Source organism: Tasmannia lanceolata, unplaced genomic scaffold, assembly GCF_043159265.1.
Source record: "Tasmannia lanceolata isolate RefF3 unplaced genomic scaffold, GAP_Taslan_0.1 ptg000063l, whole genome shotgun sequence".
In the NCBI taxonomy this organism is placed as follows: Eukaryota; Viridiplantae; Streptophyta; class Magnoliopsida; order Canellales; family Winteraceae; genus Tasmannia; species Tasmannia lanceolata.
Genome location: NW_027518740.1, coordinates 405,457 through 427,938, shown reverse-complemented (window position 1 = coordinate 427,938; position 22,482 = coordinate 405,457). Strand labels below are relative to the sequence as shown.

At 35.3% G+C, this 22,482-nt stretch overlaps 1 protein-coding gene across 1 annotated transcript; it reads right to left on the bottom strand.

Moving 5' to 3' along the window:
- Nucleotides 1-7,851: 7,851 nt before the first annotated feature.
- Nucleotides 7,852-9,023, bottom strand: LOC143865146 (uncharacterized). Its single transcript, XM_077375787.1, has 2 exons — nucleotides 8,201-9,023; nucleotides 7,852-8,039 (listed from the first exon to the last, which is right to left on the bottom strand). The coding sequence occupies exons 1-2, from the start codon at nucleotides 9,021-9,023 to the stop codon at nucleotides 7,852-7,854; spliced, it is 1,011 nt and encodes a 336-aa protein (XP_077231902.1).
- Between the last annotated feature and the right edge of the window lie 13,459 nt (nucleotides 9,024-22,482).

Genomic DNA, 22,482 nt, shown 5'->3' with positions numbered 1-22,482 from the left:
AGTGGGTACCAAGGAGACAAAGCAAGCCAGATATACCTTCGATCTAGCCAAAAGATCTACCATCCGAGTACAAATAAATCATTTAGCAACTAAACCCTAGGTGGCAAAACAATGGAGGGTTGGCTGGCAGTGTCTCCATTGCCACTACCATAATTCAGCTAGCGGAAAAGATGCAGAACCTACAAGCAAGCTAAAGTGAAATCGAGCTCTCCATCGGCTTCGTTATTTATTTATTTATTTATTTTTATTTTTTTTGGGGGGGGGGGGGGGGGGGGGGGGTGATGTTGTGTGTGTGTGTGTGTGTGTGTGAGATCTTAAAGGGAAAGCTGAGCTAGGGGTAGGCAATAGCTTTGGGGACTGGTTTTGGCCCTCTTGTAAGAAGCTCAACTTCAAGTGGCGGGATAAATGTCGTTGGTGCCAACGGTTTAGAAACCCTTCCAAATTGGTACCTTGTACTAGCCCAATACCTCCTCTGAAGGTTGACTGTGGTGAGGGCGAACGGTGGCCTGACTTTGGTCATATTTTCTCACATAAGGTTGGAGGGAACTCGATCCTCTCCATCTCGGGTAAGGAACTGGAAGCTTGAATGGATACCCTAACAGCCTGTCTAATAGGGAAAAAGAAAGACCACAATGGATCTTTAGAGGACCTTTGGCTTTGGGCTCAAAAGTCTTGGGATATTTCATCTTTACAATGCCCCTGTATCTTGGCGGACGATGAGCTCCTGTTTATGTTTGAATCAGAACTGCAGGCCTCACAGATCCTCACTAAGGGACCTGAGGCACTAGGGAATCAATTGCTCCCTCTCTCTCTCTCTCTCTCTCTCTCTCTCACACACACACACACACACACACACACACACACACACACACTGTGGAATAGGGAGTTTATTCAAGGCGAGGAAGCTCTCTAGGTTAATTTCTACGGTATTCCATTACATGCTTGGGCCATATCAACGGTGGAGGCTATAAGGAGTTTTTTTGGTAAGGTCCAAGAAACAAAGATGGAAGGCAATCACCAAATTGTATGAGTTTTGCCTCGGCCAAAATCCTAGCTCCCCGTTTCAGGTTCCTTCGTTAAAATTAGGATCCTAGATCATGTCTATACCATCGGGATTGAAATTCCGGAACAGATAGGTGAGTGCTCAACCATTTTTTAGCCCTTCAGCTCCTCGGGTAACCGACCGCCTTCTTTGGTTGAAACCTCCTCAGGTCCTCCTGGCTCGGGCAATTCGCCATCACCACTGGTTGAAAGCCCTTCGAAGGCTCAGGGTTGGCTCCCTGGTGATCCCTTGGACCCCTTGCTGAATTCAAATTTCAAACCTAACCAATCAAATCTCATTGGCACGCTGTCCAAGGATGGACCTGAGAAAGGTCTAGAGAAAGATGTGATAGGACCTGGAAACATGAGTTTTGGTCAATCTTGGCTATCTTTGGTGGGGCCAAAGTCAAATGACACTCCTGCCCCTAGGCGGAAAGTTGCGTGGCTAGATCAGTCCATCAAGATGAGTAAAAAAGTTGGTTATTATTCAAAAGTAAGGAACACTTATCATGGCGAGAGCTATCTTGGTTTAAAACTCAAGGCTAGGGTGGCAAGATCAAAAGAAAAGTTGCTCATAAGCATTTTAGAGAAATCTTCGGGAGCTACTTTAGTAGGGGTAAGGGGGAAAAATAGTAGCCGGTTTCCAAAATCTCTCAAACTAATTTCTCATTCGCCCAGGGTAGGTTTTGCTTATGGATAAATCACTAGTACCTTCCCCCAGTCACTAGAAGATATTGGATCTTTGGAAATGGGGGCCCCACCTTTTAGTACTTTCAGTAAGCGTGAGGCTATAGAGGCTAAAACATATTGCAGATATTTCCCCGTGTTTTGAGCGTAACTCCCTTTACTTATCTCTTTCATCTAGGAGCGGGAAGTTGTAAGGTCTTGGGAATGGAATTATAGGGCATCACTAGTACAATTTCTTGTAGAGAAGTAAGAAGCATAAAGTAGAGCTCTTTGGATTTACTTGGTGTTTGGGCGATCTATTCTCATCCTCAATCAAGCAGGAAAGGATAACCAAGGTAATACGCACGAATCGTCTTCTTGCTCTGGAGGTCGGAATAAAAGGTTATTTATGGAGATTCTGGTCTTAGAAAATATTCTCAAGAGGATGAGAGGACGATGACCTACGATGAAGAGAGGGCTTCCATCAATGACCCAACCCACTAAGAGATGTCGAGGGATCTTCACCGGAAGCAGTGGAAATCATCTAAGCAAGAGACTCAAGCCTGCCCCTTCACTTTGTACAGCCTCTGTGGCACAGGCGCAGTCAAAGATACCCACTCGCCGTTGTATAAACACCCTTTCTTCAAATTGATTTTGAATGAAGAAAGGGCAGCGAGGAAGCTGAATTGGGAAGCTAACAAGGTGGTAGGCATCCGGATGGTGGAAGATAGGATCGCTAGCAGAAAAAACCCTGGATTCTTGGAGCGGGTTCCGGAGGAACTCCTCATTAATATGCCGAATTTCCAAATCCAGCATATCATGGAGGAGTTGGAGAAGTGTTCGGCATAGACGAGCCATTTAAAGGTGAGTTGCTGCTGGAGTTTTTTGAAAGGAGGGTGGTTCCCATAGCTCTCAGGACTTTTTAGAAGATTAGTTCTTTTTGGGGACATAAGTGCAAATGCGGAGGTTTAGAGGAAGTTTTTTGCATGTACAAGATCATAGCATAGGGTATCTTTTGTTCTGTTCCTGGGACTCCTGGTCCCAACTCTTGTAAAGATGTCTGAAAGAAATAAACTATCAATTTAAAAAAGAAAGAAAGATATACTCTCGATCTCATTATCCTTGAGGTTTCTTCTTAACCATAAGAACCCACACCGCCCCACCTAAGTAGTCGCATACTTTGGTTCCTCTATCGGTCGCTAGACAGTATAGGTGTGAGAATGCATAGCACAACAAGGACTCCTCTAAGTACAAATCTACCCAAAAGTGTGTGCCCTACCCCTCCCCACTCTAAATCTAATCGTAGACTCATATGAGGACTTGGATTCACAAATGAACTTCCATGCACTTGAACCTTTTCCCAAAACTGGGTTCCTACTCTCCCAATTCCCCCCAACTTGAGCGTACGTGTCCCCTATATTCTATGCCAAATAGCCTCCTCCTAGTCACCATATCTCCAAAGACATTTTCCTAGAAGGCTTTGTTCCTTAATCATATTCTTCCAGTCCCGATACCCCCTTGTGCCTTCAATCTACACATTGTACACCTTCCATTTCAATGGATGTTTTAGGTTCTTAATTACCTTCCCGTAAGAAGTCCTTTGCAACTTCCAATCCCCTTTGCCATCTTAGAGGTATTTTTTAGAGGGATGGGAAATACTTGGGCAGATTCTCCCATGCTGCCATACTTAGTGCGATCCTACGCTCTACGGAGAGGTGTGCATTATTGCTAAGCTCCATGCCTACAATAAAGCCCTTCTCTTCCGCCTTGGAGAGCAAGGAGCTTAAAGCTTCCGCAACCGTAATGAATTGGTAATAAGGGGTCCCCATGTCTTATACCCCTTGAACTCTCCAACAAAACAGGTTCGGGTGCCACTGACCAGAGCGGAAAAAGATGGCGTTGAATATTTATGCCTTTAACAACTTCTCCATTTTGTGCCAAATCGCATACTTTCCTGGATGAAGTCCACAAAGTGCCATTCAATGTGATCATATGCCTTCTATATGTCAATATTGAAGATCATGCCTCTTTCGTCCCTTCTTTTCCTTGTATCAATCAGTTCACTATCAATAAGGCTACCGACCAATATCTACGTAGCCTTGACGAATGCTCACTAGAACTAAAAGATGATGCTTTCCATGACACCTATCATTTTCCTTGCTAAGACCTTGGCCAAGATTTTGTGTATGCTATGGACACAACTAATTGGATGGAAGTCTTTAAGCTTGAAGGCCCCCTCCTTCGGAATTATTGCAATGAAGGTTGTGTTCATTTCTTTTCCCACCTTTCCCCTCTTATGGAATTCACCCATAAGGGCAAGCGGGTCTTCTTTTAGCAGTCTCCAATATCTCTCGAAAAGGCCATAGAAAATCCGACAGGCCCACGAGGCTTGTCCTTCTTTTCCCACCTTCCCCCCTAATAGCCTCGTTCCAACCAGTCCTTTTGCTCTCGGTTAAGTTGTTTGAAAGTCCGTCCCTCATGTATTGGCCTTCAATCATATTCCTTGCTAAATACCCTCATGTATTGGCCTCCAATCATATTCCTTTCTATTTAGCTTTGAAAACTGAAAAGCATTGAACGATTGAACTCTTGAGTTGTTCCATAGCTTAGAGTAGCTCCTCACCTTTTACAATGCAATTAAGTGTATTAATTCTTCTTTGCTCCTTGCCAATCTATGGAAGAACTTGGAGCACTGATGCCCTTCTCTGAGCCAGATGGTGCACAATTTTTTGTGCCAATTGATCACCTCCCTTCTCGAAAGCTCTTCATATTCCACCTTTAGTGCCCTTCTTTCTAGGGGTGGCAACGGGGCGGGTCGGGGCCGGATGTTGGGGTCCCCTTCCCCTTCCCCTCTGCGGGGAATTTTCCCCCTCCCCTTCCCCTTCCCCTCTGCGGGGATGGTGGGGAATCCCCCTCCCCTCCCCGCGGGGAATATCTAATCCCCTTCCCCTTCCCCTTCCCCTTCCCCTCCCCGCATCCTTCGGGGACAAAATCCTCGCCCCGCCCCCTCTTTGGAACCCAACCAAACCAGCAAACAGAGCTTCTTTCTTCTACGTCCATTACAGACAATATTGTGATGAATGCTATGATTCTATTCATGTGATCAACAAACAGATGGACAAAATCAGAAATGCATGGATGAGACAACAAACATAAATAATAACAAGACCTCATCTTTCAGCAATTTTCTGCATAAATTATGGAATGATAAATAGGAAATGAGCACCAGGATTACCTTCATTAACAGGCAGCCAATGTGCAAAAAGTAACTATTTCAGTAGTCACAATGAACTTTAAAAGTCCATAAGTGGGCGCTCACACACGCAAAATAATGTTCATTAGTTCATTCTGTATAGCATGTTAACCCCCAGATGAGCATGAGAAATGAGAATGGAGAAGAGAACAAAATCAACAAATGACTTATTTCTTTAACTGCAATTCAGTCTAGTGCTGACATGAAACAAATTTCTAGTAGCTAAATTTTTCTTGTTGAAAATTAAAACTTGCAATCCAACCCTAAAATTCTGTTGGCACTACGATTTTTTGATAATTGCATACACTCAGCATCTCAGGCTCTCAGCTTGTCTTTATTATTTCAACATCTGTGAAAAGGTTATTATAGTTCCCAAAATGCTCTCAGAAGCTAATTAAAAGAAAAAGACAAGCTAAGTTTATGTTTGGGGGAATCTTGTAGCCGATCCACAGAGTTTCTAGTAGTTTTCTTTAAAAAAAACACTTAAAAATTTACAAAAAAATGGCATTGATTAGCGGGGCGGGGCGGGGACAACTCCATCCCCTTCCCCTTCCCCTCCCCGCACCGGGGAATTTTTATATTCCCCTTCCCCTTCCCCTTTCAAATCGGGGAATCCCCTCCCCAAACGGGGCGGGGCGGGGCGGATCCCCGCTTTTTCGGGTGAAATTGCCAGCCCTACTTCTTTCCTCATTTTCTTCCTTCTCTCTCTAGTCTGTGGTTCGCCTCCTTCCTATCAAAATCGTTAATGGTTCGCAATACCATCTCTTTCCTGAACTTGTTTTCCTCATCATAAGCCTTCTTCCAATCCTTTATCCTGCTTTTCAAGATTATCATTTTTTTGCAAAGGACAAAACCCTTCCAACCCACTACTTTGATCTTTCCCCGCCGTTCTTTTTTCCTTTTTGTTGAAGCCGGGAATCTCGAAAAGAGCCAAGTCTAGCTTAAATGGTCTAGGTTCCCCATCATGATCTCGCATCTCGAGAAGGATTGGCCAATGATCAGAGACATTGGGTGCGGCGAGACACTTCGCATTATCATCGGGAAATTTTCCTTCTACTCTTTATTTTTGAAATGGTTTTTCCTCCCACTCTTTGGATATCGGAACTCGGTCCAGTCGACAAAATATAACATCAGACTAATTGTTCGCCCAAGTATAATTTGTACCTTCCAAGGGTAGGCTCACCAACTTGCTTTTAAGCTTTTAAGAATGAACTTCGATAGGTTTCACATGCTTTTAGTGATTCTCTTAGCCAGACTCTTTTCGTGCGGTAATCAAATTGTGTTAAAATCCCCACTGACAATCCATGGCCCATACCAACCATCATAAATCCTCTAGAGTTGAGACCAAAACCTTATTTTGGAGTCTAGCCGTTTACGGTCCATAAAGTACCAATAATTTCCACTTGACTAGGCTCCTCGCCGTTCGAAACCGTACCTGACATGGAGATTTCCTTTTCCTCGGTCCATTCAATATTATACTCTCCCCATATAATTATTATCTCCCCGACAGCCTATGTCACAAATCTCGATCTCGGGAATTTCTCGGCAAGGGAAAATCTCGGGAAATATTAAATTTTTTTGTTTTTTTTGGGTTTTTATAGGGAAAAAATAAAATTCTTTAAAAATATTAAATTAAAAAAACTTCTTAAAAATTTTTAATGGGATAAAACCATTCAAAAAATAATTATTTATAAATATATATATATATACACACACACACACACATATGTAACTTTTTTTAACCTCAACTTTATTTAGGAACCCGGGCCAGAACCTTAAATTCTATTAATGTGAAGAAAAGTTATAAAATTCGCATTGCTATAAACAACCAAATATCAAATAAATTCTCGGAGTACGCAAATTAAAATCATTACAAATTATATGCATCAAATAAAAAATTCTTCAACATTTTCAGAGTCATCTTCTTCTTCTCGTTTTCCTTCTCCTGGATCTTCATTCTCATTGGCATAGAACGGATGAAATTCTAATCCTTCCCAAGGATCTGTATCGCCATCGGTAAATGCTTCTAAATCTTTCATAGATATTGGCATTGCATCACGCATTTGTTTATCTGCACTGGTCTTCTTGATATGTAAGTTCATCCGCACATACACTAAGTCATGTAGTTTTTCCGGCTGTAATCTATCTCTTCTTGGTGTGGGCTGCCTCAAATGCGCTCCAATTTCTCTCACAGGCTGAAGAACTGCATGGTTGGCATAATATTTTAACAGCTACCTCCTGAAGAATGGGAAGTTTTGAACCGTACATATCCCACCAAAGTACTACATAAAGGAAAAATAATAATAATAGTAATCATTCTAATAAAATTAATGTCATTAAATCAAATAAATCAAATACAAACTTACTTGGATGAGTTGTATCAAGACATGCTAATGCAAGACCTCCAAACACCTTAGGATCCCGTCCATGATACCTTGTGAGTTCCACGGCTAAATCTTTACTGTGGCCTATTCCTGAAACCATATTCTCAATAACTTTATCAAGTCCAGTCCTCACCTCTGGATCCATGCTCACCATATTATTATAAAATAATTGAGGATTTAGATAAGTAGCTGCTGCATGCAGAGGGCTATGCAAATTATCATTCCATCGTTTATCTATAATATTCCATAATGGCACGAATTTATCAAGTCTCCCACTATATGCAAATTATCATTCCATCGTTTATCTATAATATTCCATAATGGCACGAATTTATCAAGTCTCCCACTATAAAACTTTTTTATCGCTTCCTTCGCTCTGTCCATTGATTCATATAAATATCCAATTGTAGATCTATCACTATCTACCATTCTTAATACCTTAATAAAAGGTACGATGGAACCGATTATCTCCTTTCTATCTTGCCAAAATTTATCTCCCTGTAATAATTATGTAACTTCCCTCCCCTCATCTGATTTGGCCTGATTTAAATTCCTCCAATCAGGAGATGGTACCATATATCTCAATCCTTCTTCCTGCTTTAAAATTGATCGCAAACATAAAAAGTATGTCGCAAATCGTGTCACTGCAGGCCTTTGTAAGTCTCTTCCTTTAGTATGCACCCTCATCAGATCCACTGTTGCATGATATTTATAGATAAATTTAACAATTTTTTGTGCATTCACAATGACAAGTTGCACAAAAGGCAGTTTATAGAGATCTCCAAGATCAAATCCAAACAGTGTGCTGCACAATTAGTTTTTAAAATATTTGGATATTTGGTCTCTATTATATAACCTGCTGCCACATAATTAGAACCATTATCAGCTACAACTTGAACTACATTCTCTGGTCCAACTTCTTCAATGCCAGAAGAAATGAAATTAGCTACGTAGCTGGCATCCTTCACCTTTCCCACACAACATTCTGATTTCAAGAAAATAACCCCTTTTGGAGAAGCAACTAAAAGATTAATATGTGGGCAGTTCTTTCCATCAGTCCAAATATTAGACATAAGTGTACAACCAGTCTTTGTCCACGACATTTTCACCTCTTCAATGTATTCTTCAACTTGTTCCTTCAATGTTCCTAATAGTTTTGTTATCGCTGTTTCACTACTAGGAGGAACATGTCCAGGTCCATGATTTGCAATAGCAACAAGTTCCTCTTTAAATTCGTCGGACCTTAGTAAGTTGAAGGGTAGATTATTCATAATAATACTTTTCATTATTAATAAATCTACCACTTCTTTTTCCTTTTTCTTAACCATACTTGTAATAGTTGGTTGTCCTTTTAAAGAAGAAGTGGAATGAGGAGAAGAACCTGCTTGTGTCGAATCTCCACTAGGGAATGATGAACTTGATGATTTCATAATATAATCTGAAGTCTTAGCTTTCTTCTTGCTGCCTTTCCTTTCCATCTCCCGCACTGATGCAACAGCAATGTTCTTCACAAATTCAAGGACGCTCGAGCATATTGCAACATCACGTATCTTGATTTGTGCCCAATGGTACTTTAACAGAGAAATCCCTCCAGCATATGTTGCGCCACAAAACTTGCAACGAGCTCTTGAACCGTCTTCTTCTGCATATTCCCACATTTGATCCCTCTCCCTCGGCATTGTATTTTATATATAACTACAAATAAAAATAGAAAAAATAACTAATTGATACAAAGTAATCAATGGCATGGATATTATATATATATATATATATATATAGAGAGAGAGAATAGTGTTCCTGCGCAACTGCTCAGATAGCTTATCTGAGCACTTGCTTCAAAAACTCATGTGGTCCACATTTTTGGGGTGATCCAAAGCATTCATTTGAAAGGCCCTTCCATGGATAGAGTGTGTACCAAAAATCAAGCCTATAGGATCATCCTAACCCAATCAAAGGTGGAGGGGAAAATGGACAGACACTGTTTCTGACCATTTTTCCCTCCACAAATGGCAGGATTAGGATGATCCTAAAGGGCTGATTTTTGGTACACACCCTATCCATGGAAGGGCCTTCCAAATGAATGCTTTGGATCACCCCCAAAATGTGGGCCACATGAGTTTTTGAAGCAACTGCTCAGATAAGCTATCTGAGCAGGAACACTTTTCTCATATATATATATATATATATATATATATATATATATATATATATATATATATATCAGTGGGAAATGGCGTAACCCTAATCCCTTTGCAAATGGCTTAAAACCAGTGATAAAGGGTATTTCTGTCCTCAAAATATTATTCATGGTCAGTTTTAGTCATTCCGTCAGGTAAAACTAACAGACCATGAACAGAGGGGGTCTACTTAAAAATGTCAGGAAGTTGAGGGTTGTCTTTGGTAACTTCCAAACCACAGGGGGTTTATATGTAATTTTCTCTTAAATTTTTAACTAAGAGTCACTAAAAGAAAAATAAAAGTTTTGCCATTCTACCCCTTTACTGGCTTGGGTACCTACCGGTAATCTACCTAATAAAAAAAGTTGCCACGTACATCCCTTTTCACGCCTACTCTCTCTTTCCACTAGTCTCATCTATTGAACTATTGTGCCAATTTTAATAGATTTTATATATGGCTTAAAGATTTTTTTCATAATAATAGATATGTTAATCATTTTTATGGGGGTAAGTTGTGTTTGGGCACAAGGCAAGTCATGTTTGGTAAAAAAAAAGTAAGTTGAGTTTGGTCACGGACTAAGTTGAGGTTGGAAATAATATAAGTTGTGCTTGGTAACAAGGTAAGTCGCATTTGATCACAATACAAGAAAGTGAGATTTTACCAGGTCATGACCGCTCGTAAAAGTTCCATTATCCACCAGTGAAAGCCCCGACGGATTAAGGGCTGTCCATAGTCCGACACTAAATGAGGTTTCCCCAAAGCTTGTACCGGCAGATATACAGGACCACCGATGTATATATATGCCATTACCTACGGTCCTGAACACCAACCTATTTACTGAGTGGCCCATCAAATGCACGATTTGGATCATCCAATGGTGTAAGCCTTACAGTACTTTTTGAAAAAATACTCGACTATAAGGGCTCACACCATATAAATCTCGGATTTGGATGTGGGCTTGTAGATAGATTGGCCTCAATTTTTAATGTTTAGATTTGGATCTGAGACAAATCTAGATTATTTCAAAGAGGAATGAGAGACTGAAGGGTGTTGACAGTCATCACTGACTCTCTACATATTGTGAAGGAGGGGACAGGGACACGCAGGCGCGGCGTGACGTGGGCGGCTTGGTGTGGCATGGTGCGGGCCCACATGGGTAAATCCTAATTAAACTAGGAGGTTTAGTTGAATAAGAGTTGTAGTTTAATCCGGTATTTCAGTTTGTGGTTAGAGTTGTTATTAGATTAGGACTCTTTTTTTCTTTTCTTTTTTGAAATTTAGATTAGGATTCTAATGGCTTAGTTTCAGTATAGTCCAAGTCCGTTTAGAATTGTTTCTATAGTTAGAGTTTGAAGAGGATGTCTTTTATTTGTTTATAAAAGCACAGAGAAGAGTTAACGTAAGTTTGAGTTGGAGGTGAATAGGTTGCACGCCAGAGAGGAGAAAATTGTAAAAACGTGAATAGTGAGTGAAGAAGTGGTGTATGGTTTCAATTTTTGAAATAATATATTCATAGTAAACTTTCCCTCTTGCTCTCTCTCTCTCTCTCCATCTCTCTCTTCTGATCTGTGATTTGTCCTTTGGTCTTTTGTGGGTATTGCTTCTTTCTTAAATTCTTTCTGTTTAATAAGTAGATCAAAAGCTATTTGCCTTTGATCCTTGGTTTTCTACAAGTGGTATCAGAGCACACACTTTTAGGACTTATGTACTAGTCAACATAGGATTCCTTATTTGCTTTAGAGTTACGTTGCAATCTTATTTGGTGTTTAAAATTATAGCTAAAATAGGAGTCTGGTTGTGGTTGGTTTTAGAGCATCAACTTTCCTAGTGGAATTGGAGAGTCTCTTGGCAAACTAAGAGAGCCTAGCTAAGCAGATGGTTGGATCTACGATAAAGGAGAACAAGGAGGTTCTCTTCGATGGGCGAGGAAGAAAGTTTCAGAATTTCAAGAATCAGAAAGTTAAGCGAAAGGCCAGATCATATCAAAGGGAAGGAAATTCTGATCAAGGGGGAGACTCAAGTAGTCGTGGTTATGACAGACAGCCTGGGAACAAGGTACAAAGATGGAAGTGCTACAGTTATTGTAAGCCGGGCCACTTTCCCAGAGATTACCGTGCACCAAACAAGAATGAAGAAGGTAATTCTGCAACAACTGAAGATCTCCAAAAGGTTGATAGCGACGAGGAGTGGTACATGTTCTCTTCTCTCCATCGCAGAAGAGCAAACTGAAGTGTGTGAAGTTGCTCTTATGACTACAGAAGTCGTAGATGTCGTTAGTTCGGTGGACACAAACAAAGATGGAAGAATAGACTATTCCAAAGATTGGATATATGGCTGGCAACGGGGCGGGGCGGGGCCAGATGTTGTATTCCCCGTCCCCGCTTCGGGGATGGCGGCGAATCCTCGTCCCCGCTCCGCGGGGAATACCTAATCGCCATCCTTGCCCCATCCCCGCCTCACACAAATATGATCACCTCAAAAAAGCTTTTTAACACCCAATAAAAGAAAAAGACAAGCTGTGTTATGGTAGTGCCTATATCACTAGCATAAACAAATATTTACTGTTAACTTAAAAAACACTAAAACAATACTAAAGTAAGAGGATATTAATAATGGCTTGCATATTAAAAACGGGCGGGGAGGGTCCATCTCCATCCCCATCCCCGCTTCGGGGAATTTTTCAAGGCCCCGTCCCCCGCCCCATTCGGGGCGGGGCGGATCCTCATTTTAACGGGTGAAATTGCCAGCCCTAATTGGATAGTTGTTTCGGGATGTTCGAATCACATGACCGGTGATGAGCAAAAGTTTATGATAAAGACCGAATACAAAGGCAGTCGGAAACAGCGAATGATATGAAATTGCTTATTACCCACACAAGTAATGTTTCCTGATCTAGTGGAGAGCTCAACTTATTGAAGGATGTCTACCATGTTCCAGACATGAAGAGGAACTTGATATCTGTATCGGACACTCCTCTTATGGAGGGGAAAGGAGTAGACTCTGTTTACATGATGTCGGCTAAGGACGCATTTGGACAGAGAACCCGAAAGAACGAGAATGCGGAATTATGGCATGCGAGATTGGCGCATGTTGGGTACTGTAGACACCCCATTTTGACCGAACTCTTTATCCTTTTGTTTGAGCAAAATTCCATCAAATCAGTGATCTAGGGTCCCAAATTTAACCTTAGGGTAGCTTATGGTCCCAGCTAGCTCCCTGCAAGATTTTGTCAAAATAGGATGAGATTTGCCAAATAAGACGAGCCGAATTAGAATTGTAGTGCAAATGGGGAGTGAAATATCCTGTAAGCCAGCCAGTTTTTACACTAGAGCAAAAAGGAGGGTGCATTATCCCTGTAATGTCGCCCCTGAAGAGTTTTATTTGAAAATACCTCTCATTTAGTTAAAATAGAAGATATACATGAATAGGGGGGTTGTCCAAGGTAACTTAAGGGGTGAAAAGTTTCTTTTAGTTAATTTTTCATTATACTTTTAGTACAAACCCTAGATTCTCATAGTTCCATACATAAATAATAAAATCACAGGAAGAAATATAATTAAAATCTCAGAAAACAACATCAAGACTACAAGTTGAAATAAATTTCAGTGCAGGTAAAGAAAAACAACAAAAAAAACATGGAAAGAAGGATCTCAGACTATAGGCTAAAACAACACAAAAATTAAAATTTAAAGAAGAAAAAGTTCCAAACCAAACTCTAGATTCTCATTATTCGACACAAGATCGGTAAAAATTCTAAATTCTCATAGTTTCATACAAAAACAACAAAATCACAAGAAGAAATATAATTAAAATCTCAGAAAATAACAACAAAACTACAAGTTGAAATAAATTTCAGTGAAAGAACAGAAAAATAAGAAAAAATCTTGAAAGGAAGCATCTCGAACTATAGGCTAAAACAATGTTAAAATTAAAATTTTAACAAGAAAAAGTTCCAAACCACACCCTAGATTCTCATTATTTAATACAAGATCGGTAAAAACCCAAGATTCTCATTGTTCCATACAGAAACAAAAAAATCACAGGAAGAAATATAATTAAAATCTCAGAAAACAACATCAAGACTACAAGTTGAAATAAATTTCAGTGTAGGAATAGAAAAATAACAAAAAAAACTTGGAATGAAGGATCTCGAACTATAGGCTAAAACAATGCAGAAATTAAAATGTTAACAAGAAAAAGTTCCAAACCAAACCCTAGATTTTCGTTATTCAACACAAGATCGGTAAAAATCCTAGATTCTCATAGTTCCATACAGAAACAAAAAAATCACAGGAAGAAATATAATTAAAATCTTAGAAAACAACATCAAGACTACAAGTTGAAATCAATTTCAGTGCAGGAACAGAAAAATAACAAAAAAAACTTCGAATGAAGGATCTCGAACTATAAGCTAAAACAATGCAGAAATTAAAATTTTAACAAGAAAAAGTTCCAAACCAAATCCTAGATTCTTGTAATTCAACACAAGATCGGTAAAAATCCAAGATTCTCATAGTTCCATATAGAAAAAAAAAATCACAAGAAGAAATATAATTTAAAATCTCAGAAAACAACATCACGACTACAAGTTGAAATCAATTTCAGTGCAGGAACAGAAAAATAACAAAAAAAAATTGGAAGGAAGGATCTCGAACTATAGGATTAAAAAATGCAAAAATTAAAAATTTAACAAGAAAAAGTTCAAAAACCAAACATTAGATTCTCATTATTCAACACAAGATCGGTAAAAATCCTAGATTCTCATAGTTCCATACAGAAACAACAAAATCACAGGAAGAAATATAATTAAAATCTCAGAAAACAACATCAAGACTACAAGTTTAAATAAATTTCAGTGTGGGAACAAAAAAATAACAAAAAAAACGTTTAAGGTTGGATCTCGAACTATAGGATAAAACAATGCTAAAATTAAAATTTTAAAAAGAAAAAGTTCCAAACCAAAGCCTAAATTCTCATTATTCAACACAAGATCGGTAAAAACCCTATATTCTCATAGTTCCATACAGAAACAACAAAATCACAAGAAGAAATCTAATTAAAATCTTAGAAAACAAATTCAAGACAACAACTTGAAATAAATTTCAGTGCAAGTATAGAAACAAAAAACAGGGAAGGAAGGACTAGAACTATAGGCTAAAACAATGCAGAAATTAAAATTTTAACAAGGAAAAGTTTCAAACCGAATCCTAGATTCTCATTATTCAGCACAAGATCGGTAAAAACCCTAGATTCTCATAGTTCTATACAGAAACAACAAAATCACAAGAAGAAATATAATTAAAATCTTAGAAAACAACATCACGACTACAAATTGAAATAAATTTCAGTGTAGGAACAGAAAAATAACAAAAAAAACTTGAAATGAAGGATCTCGAACTATATGCTAAAACAATGCAGAAATTAAAATTTTAACAAGAAAAACTTCGAAATAAAATCCTAAATTCTCATTATTCAACACAAGATCGGTAAAAACCCTAGATTCTCATAATTCCATACAGAAAAAAATAAAATAACAGGATGAAATAAAATTAAAATCTCAGAAAACAAAATCAAGACTTCAAGTTATAATAAATTTCAGTGTAGGAACAAAAAAATAACAAAAAAAACTTTGAATGACGGATCTCGAACTATAGGCTAAAATAATGCAGAAATTAAAATTTTAACAAGAAAAAGTTCCAAACCAAACCCTAGATTCCCGTTATTCAACACAAGATCGGTAAAAATCCTAGATTCTCATAGTTCGATACAAAAACAACAAAATCACAGGAAGAAATATAATTAAAATCTCAGAAAAGAATATCAAGACAAAAAAATAACAAAAAAAACTTCGAATGAAGGATCACGAACTATAGGCTAAAACAATGTAGAAAGTAAAATTTTAAGAAGAAAAAGTTCCAAACCAAATCATAGATTCTCATTATTCAACACAAGATCGGTAAAAACCATATATTCTCATAGTTCCATAAAGAAAGAACAAAATCGCAAGAAGAAATTTAATTAAAATCTTAGAAAACAACATCACGAATACAAGTTGAAATAAATTTCAGTGTAGGAACAGAAAAGTAACAAAAAAAATTTGGACGGAAGGATCTCGAACTATAGGCTAAAACAATTTAGAAATTAAAATTTTAACAAGAAAAATTTCCAAACAAAACACTAGATTCTCATTATTCAACACAAGATCGGTAAAAATCCTAGATTCTCATAGTTCCATACAGAAAAAAATAAAACCACAGGAAGAAATATAATTAAAATATGAGAAAACAACATCAAGACTACAAGTTGAAATCAATTTCAGTGCATGAACAAAAAAATAACAAAAAAAAACTTATAAGGAAGGATCTTGAACTATAAGCTAAAACAATGTAGAAATTAAAATTTTAACAAGAAAAAGTTCCAAACCAAACCCTAGAGTCTCAACATTTAACACAAGATCAGTAAAAACCCTAGATTCTCATACTTCCATACAAAAATAATAAAATCACAGGAATAAATGTAATTAAAATCTCAGAAAACAACATCAAGACCACAAGTTGAAATAAATTTCAGTGTAGGTATAAAAAAATAACAAAAAAAAACTTAGAAAGAAGGATCTTGAAATATATGCTAAAACAACGCAAAAATTAAAATTTAAAGAAGAAAAAGTTCCAAACCAAACCGAAGATTCTCATTATTCGACACAAGATCGGTAAAAACCCTAGATTCTAATAGTTCCATACAAAAACAACAAAATCACTAGAAGAAATATAATTAAAATTTCAGAAAACAACATCAAGACTAGAAGTTGAAATCAATTTCAGTGCAGGAACAGAAAAATCACAAAAAAAACATGGAATAAAGGATCTCGAACTATCGGCTAACACAATGCTGAAATTAAAATTTTAATAAGAAAAAGTTTCAAACCAAACCCTAGATTCTCATTATTAAAAACAAGATCGGTAAAAACCCAAGATTCTCATAGTTTCATACAGAAACAACAAAATCACAGGAAGAAATATAATAAAAATCTCAGAAAACAACATCAAGACTACAAGCTGAAATTAATTTCAGTGCATGAATAGAAAAATAACAAAAAAACTTAGAAGGAAGTTTCTCGAACTATAGGCTAAAACAATGCAGAAATTAAAATTTTAACAAGAAAAAGTTCCAAACCAAATCCTAGATTCTCGTTATTCAACACAAGATCGGTAAAAATCCTAAATTCTCATAGTTAAGAACAGAAACAAAAAAATCACATGAAGAAATAAAATTAAAATCTTAGAAAACAACATCAAGACTACAAGTTTAAATCAATTTCAGTGCATGAACAAAAAAATAACAAAAAAAACTTAGAAGGATGGATCTCGAACTATAGGTAAAAAAATGCAGAAATTAAAAATTTAACAAGAAAAAGTTCAAAAACCAAACCCTAGATTCTCATTATTCAACACAAGATAGGTGAAAACCCTAGATTTTCATAGTTGCATACAGAAACAAAAAAATCACAGGAAGAAATAAAATTAAAATCTCGGAAAACAACATCAACACTAGAAGTTGAAATAAATTTCATTGCATGAACAGAAAAATAACAAAAAAAACTTGGAAGGAAGGCTCTCGAACTATATGCTAAAACAATGCAAAAATCAAAATTTTAAGAAGAAAAAGTTTCAAACCAAACCCTAGAATCTCATTATTCAACACAAGCTCGGTAAAAACCCTATATTCTCATATTTCCATACAGAAACAACAAAATCACATGAAGAACTTAAATTAAATTCTCAGAAAACGACATCAAGACTACAAGTTGAAATAAATTTCAGTGCAGGAACAGGAAAATAACAAAAAAAACGTTGAAGGAAGGATCTCGAACTATATGCTAAAACAATGTATAAATTAAAATTTTAACAAGAAAAAGTTCCAAACCAAACCCTAGATTATCATTATTCAACAAAATATCGGTAAAAATCCTAGATTCTCATAGTTCCATACAGAAACAACAAAATCACAAGAAGAAATATAATTAAAATCTGAGAAAACAAAATCAAGACAACAAGTTGAAATAAATTTCAGTGCAGGTAAAGAAAAAAAAAAACTTGGAAGGACTCGAACTATAGGCTAAAAAATTGCAGAAATTAAAATTTTAAGAAGAAAAAGTTCCAAACCAAATTCTAGATTCTCATTATTTTGCACAAGATCGGTAAAAACCCTAGATTCTCATGGTTCCATACAAAAACAATAAAATCAGAAGAGGAAATATAATTAAAATCTTAGCGAACAATATCACGACTACAAGCTGAAATAAATTTCAGTGTAGAAACAGAAAAATAACAAAAAAAACTTAGAATGAAGGATCTCGAACTATAAGCAAAAACAATGTAGAAATTAAAATTTTAACAAGAAAAAGTTCCAAACAAAACCCTAGATTGTCATTATTCAACACAAGATCGGTAAACACCATATAATCTCATAGCTCCATACAGAAAAAAATAAAATCACAGGAAGAAATATAATTAAAATCTAAGAAAACAACATCAAGACTACAAGTTGAAATCAATTTTAGTGCAGGAATAGAAAAATAACAAAAAAACTTGGAAGGAAGGATCACGAACTATAGGCTAAACCAATGCAGAAATTAAAATTTTAACAAGAAAAAGTTCCAAACCAAACACTAGATTCTCATTATTCAACACAAGATCGGAAATGTTTCATACAGAAACAACAAAATCACAGGAAGAAATAAAATTAAAATCTCAGAAAACAACATCAAGACTACAAGTTGAAATAAATTACAGTGTATAAACAGAAAAATAGCAAAAAAAACTTGGAAGGAAGGATCTCGAACTATAGGCCAAAACAATGCAGAAATTAAAATTTTAACAAGAAAAAGTTGGAACCAAATCGTAGATTCTCATTATTCAACACAAGATCGGTAAAAACCCTAGATGCCCATAACTCCATAAAGAAATAACAAAATTACAGGAAGAAATATAATTAAAATATCAGAAAACAACATCAACATTACAAGTTGAAATAAATTTCAATGCAGGAAAAGAAAAATAACAAAAAAAACATAGAAGGAAGGATCTCGAACTATACGCCAAAACAATGCAGCAATTAAAATTTTAACAAGAAAAAGTTCAAACAAAACCCTAGATTCTCATTATTTAACACAAGATCGGTAAAAATCCTAGATTCCCAAAGCTCCATACAGAAACAACAAAATCACTAGAAAAAATATAATTAAAATCTCAGAAAACAGCATCAAGACCACAGTTGAAATCAATTTCAGTGCAGTAACAGAAAATAACAAAAAAAACAAGGAATGAAGGATCTAGTACTAAAGGCTAAATAAATACAGAAATTAAAATTTTAATAAGAAAAAGTTCAAAATCAAACTCTAGATTCTCATTATTCAACACAAGATCGATAAAAATCCTAGATTCTTATAATTACATACAGAAACAAAAAAATAATAGGAAGAAATATAATTAAAATGTCAGAAAATAACATCAAGACTATTCGTTATTCAACACAAGATCAGTAAAAATCCTAAATTCTCATAGTTAAGAACAGAAACAAAAAAATCACTTGAAGAAATATAATTAAAATCTTAGAAAACAACATCAAGACTACAAGTTTAAATCAATTTCAGTGCATTAACAGAAAAATAACAAAAAAAACTTAGAATGATGGATCTCGAACTAAAATAAGAAGAGGAAATATAATTAAAATCTTAGCGAACAATATCAAGACTACAAGTTGAAATCAATTTCAGTGCAGGAATAAAAAAAAAAAAAAAAACTTAGAAGGAAGGATCACGAACTATAGGCTAAACTAATGCAGAAATTAAAATTTTAACAAGAAAAAGTTCCAAACCAAACCCTAGATTTTCATTATTCAACACAAGATCGGAAAAGTTTCATACAGAAACAACAAAATCACAGAAAGAAATAAAATTAAAATCTCAGAAAACATCATCAAGACTACAAGTTGAAATAAATTACAGTGTAGAAACAGAAAAATAACAAAAAAAACTTGGAAGGAAGGATCTCGAACTATAGGCCAAAACAATGTAGAAATTAAAATTTTAACAAGAAAAAGTTGAAACCAAATCGTAGATTCTCATTATTCAACACAAGATTGGTAAAAACCCTAGATGCCCATAGCTCCATAAAGAAAGAACAAAATTAGAGGAAGAAATATAATTAAAATATCAGAAAACAACATCAAGATTAGAAGTTGAAATAAATTTCAATGCAGGAAAAGAATAATAACAAAAAAAACATAGAAGGAAGGATCTCGAACTATACGCCAAAACAATGCAGCAATTAAAATTTTAACAAGAAAAAGTTCAAACAAAACTATAGATTCTCATTATTCAACACAAGATTGGTAAAAATCCTAGATTCCCAAAGCTCCATGCAAAAACAACAAAATCACTAGAAGAAATATAATTAAAATATCAGAAAACAACATCAAGACTACGAGTTGAAATCAATTTCAGTGCAGGAACAGAAAATAACAAAAAAAACTTGGAATGAAGGATCTCGTACTAAAGGCTAAAAACAATACAGAAATTAAAATTTTAATAAGAAAAAGTTCCAAATCAAACTCTAGATTCTCATTATTCAACACAAGAACGATAAAAATCCTAGATTCTTATAATTACATACAGAAACAAAAAAATAACAGGAAGAAATATAATTAAAATGTCAGAAAACAACATCAAGACTACACGTTGAAATCAATTTCAGTGCAGGAACAGAAAAATAACAAAAAATCCTTAGAAGGATGGATCTCGAACTATATGCTAAAAAAATGCAAAAATTAAAAATTTAACAAGAAAAAGTACAAAAATCAAACCCTAGATTCTCATTATTCAAAACAAGATAGGTAAAAACCTTAGATTTTCATAGTTCCTTACAGAAACAAAAAAATCACAGGAAGAAATATAATTAAAATCTCAGAAAACAACATCAAGACTAGAAGTTGAAATAAATTTCAGTGCGTGAACAGAAAAATAACGAAAAAAACTTGGAAGGAAAGATCTTGAACTATAGGCTAAAACAATGCAGAAATTAAAATTTTAATAAGAAAAAGTTCCAAACCAAACCCTAGAATCTCATTATTCAACACAAGCTCCGTAAAAACCCTATATTCTCATATTTCCATACAGAAACAACAAAATCACAGGAAGATCTTTAATTAAAATCTCAGAAAACAACATCAAGACTACAAGTTGAATTAAATTTTAGGGCACGAACAGGAAAATAACAAAAAAACGTTGAAGGAAAGATCTCAAACAATAGGCTAAAACAATGTATAAATTTAAATTTTAACAAGAAACAGTTCCAAACCAAACCCTAGATTCTCATAGCTCTATACAGAAAAAAATAAAATCACGGGAAGAAATATAATTAACATCTCAGAAAACAACGTCAAGACTACAAGTTGAAATAAATTTCAGAGAAAGAACAGAAAAATAACAAAGAAAACTTGGAAGGAAGGATCTCGAACTATATGCTAAAACAATGCAGAAATTAAAATTTTAACAAGAAAAAGATCCAAACCAAACACCTGATTCTCATTATTCAACACAAGATCGGTAAAAACCCAAGATACTCATAGTTCCATACAAAAACAACAAAATCACAAGAAGAAATATAATTAAAATATCAGAAAACAACATCAAGACTACAAGTTGAAATCAATTTCATTGCAGGAACATAAAATAACTAAAAAAACTTGGAATGAAGGATTTCGTACTATACGCAAAAACAATGCAGAAATTAAAATTTTAATAAGAAAAAGTTTCAAACCAAACTCTAGACTCTCATTATTTAACACAAGATCGGTAAAAACCCTAGCTTCCCATCGCTCCATACAGAAACAACAAAATCACTAGAAGAAATATAATTAAAATGTCAGAAAATAATATAAAGACTACAAGTTGAAATAAATTTCAGTGCAAGAACAGAAAAATAACAAAAAAAACTTAGAAGGAAGGATCTCGAATATAAGCTAAAATAATGCAGAAATTAAAAATTTAACAAGAAAAAGTTCAAAACCAAACCCTAGATTCTCATTATTCAGCACAAGATCGGTAAAAACCCTAGATTCGCACAGTTCCATACAAAAAAACAAAATCACAAGAAGAAATATAATTAAAATCTCAAAAAACAACATCAAGACTACAAGTTGAAATAAATTTCAGTAAAGGAAAAGAAAAAAAACAAAAAAAACTTAGAGGGAAGGATCTCGAACTATAAACTAAAACAATACAGAAACTAAAATTTAACAAGAAAAAGTTCCAAACAAAATCCTAAATTCTCATTATTACACACAAGATCGGTAAAAACCCTAGATTCTCATAGTTCCATACAAAAACAACAAAATCACAAGACGAAATATAATTAAAATCTCAGAAAAGAACATTAAGACTACAAGTTGAAATAAATTTCAGTTAAGGAACAGAAAAATAACAAAGAAAAATTGGAAGGAAGGATCTCGAACTATAGGCTAAAACAATGCAGAAATTAAAATTTTAACAAGAAAAACTTCCAAACCAAACACCTGATTCTCATTATTCAACACATGATCGGTAAATACCTAAGATACTCATAGTTCCATACAAAAACAACAAAATCACAAGAATAAATAAAATTAAAATCTCAGAAAACAACATCAAGACTCTAAGTTAAAATAAATTTCAGTGAAGGAACAATAAAATAACAAAAAAAACTTCGATGGAAGGATCTCGAACTATATGCTAAAACAATGCAGAAATTACAATTTTAACAATAAAATTTTTCAAACCAAACCTTAGATTCTCATTATTCAACACAAGATCGGTAAAAGCCCAAGATTCTCATAGTTCCATAAAAAAACAACAAAATCACAGGAAGAAATATAATTAAAATATCAGAAAACAACATTAATACTACAAGTTGAAATAAATTC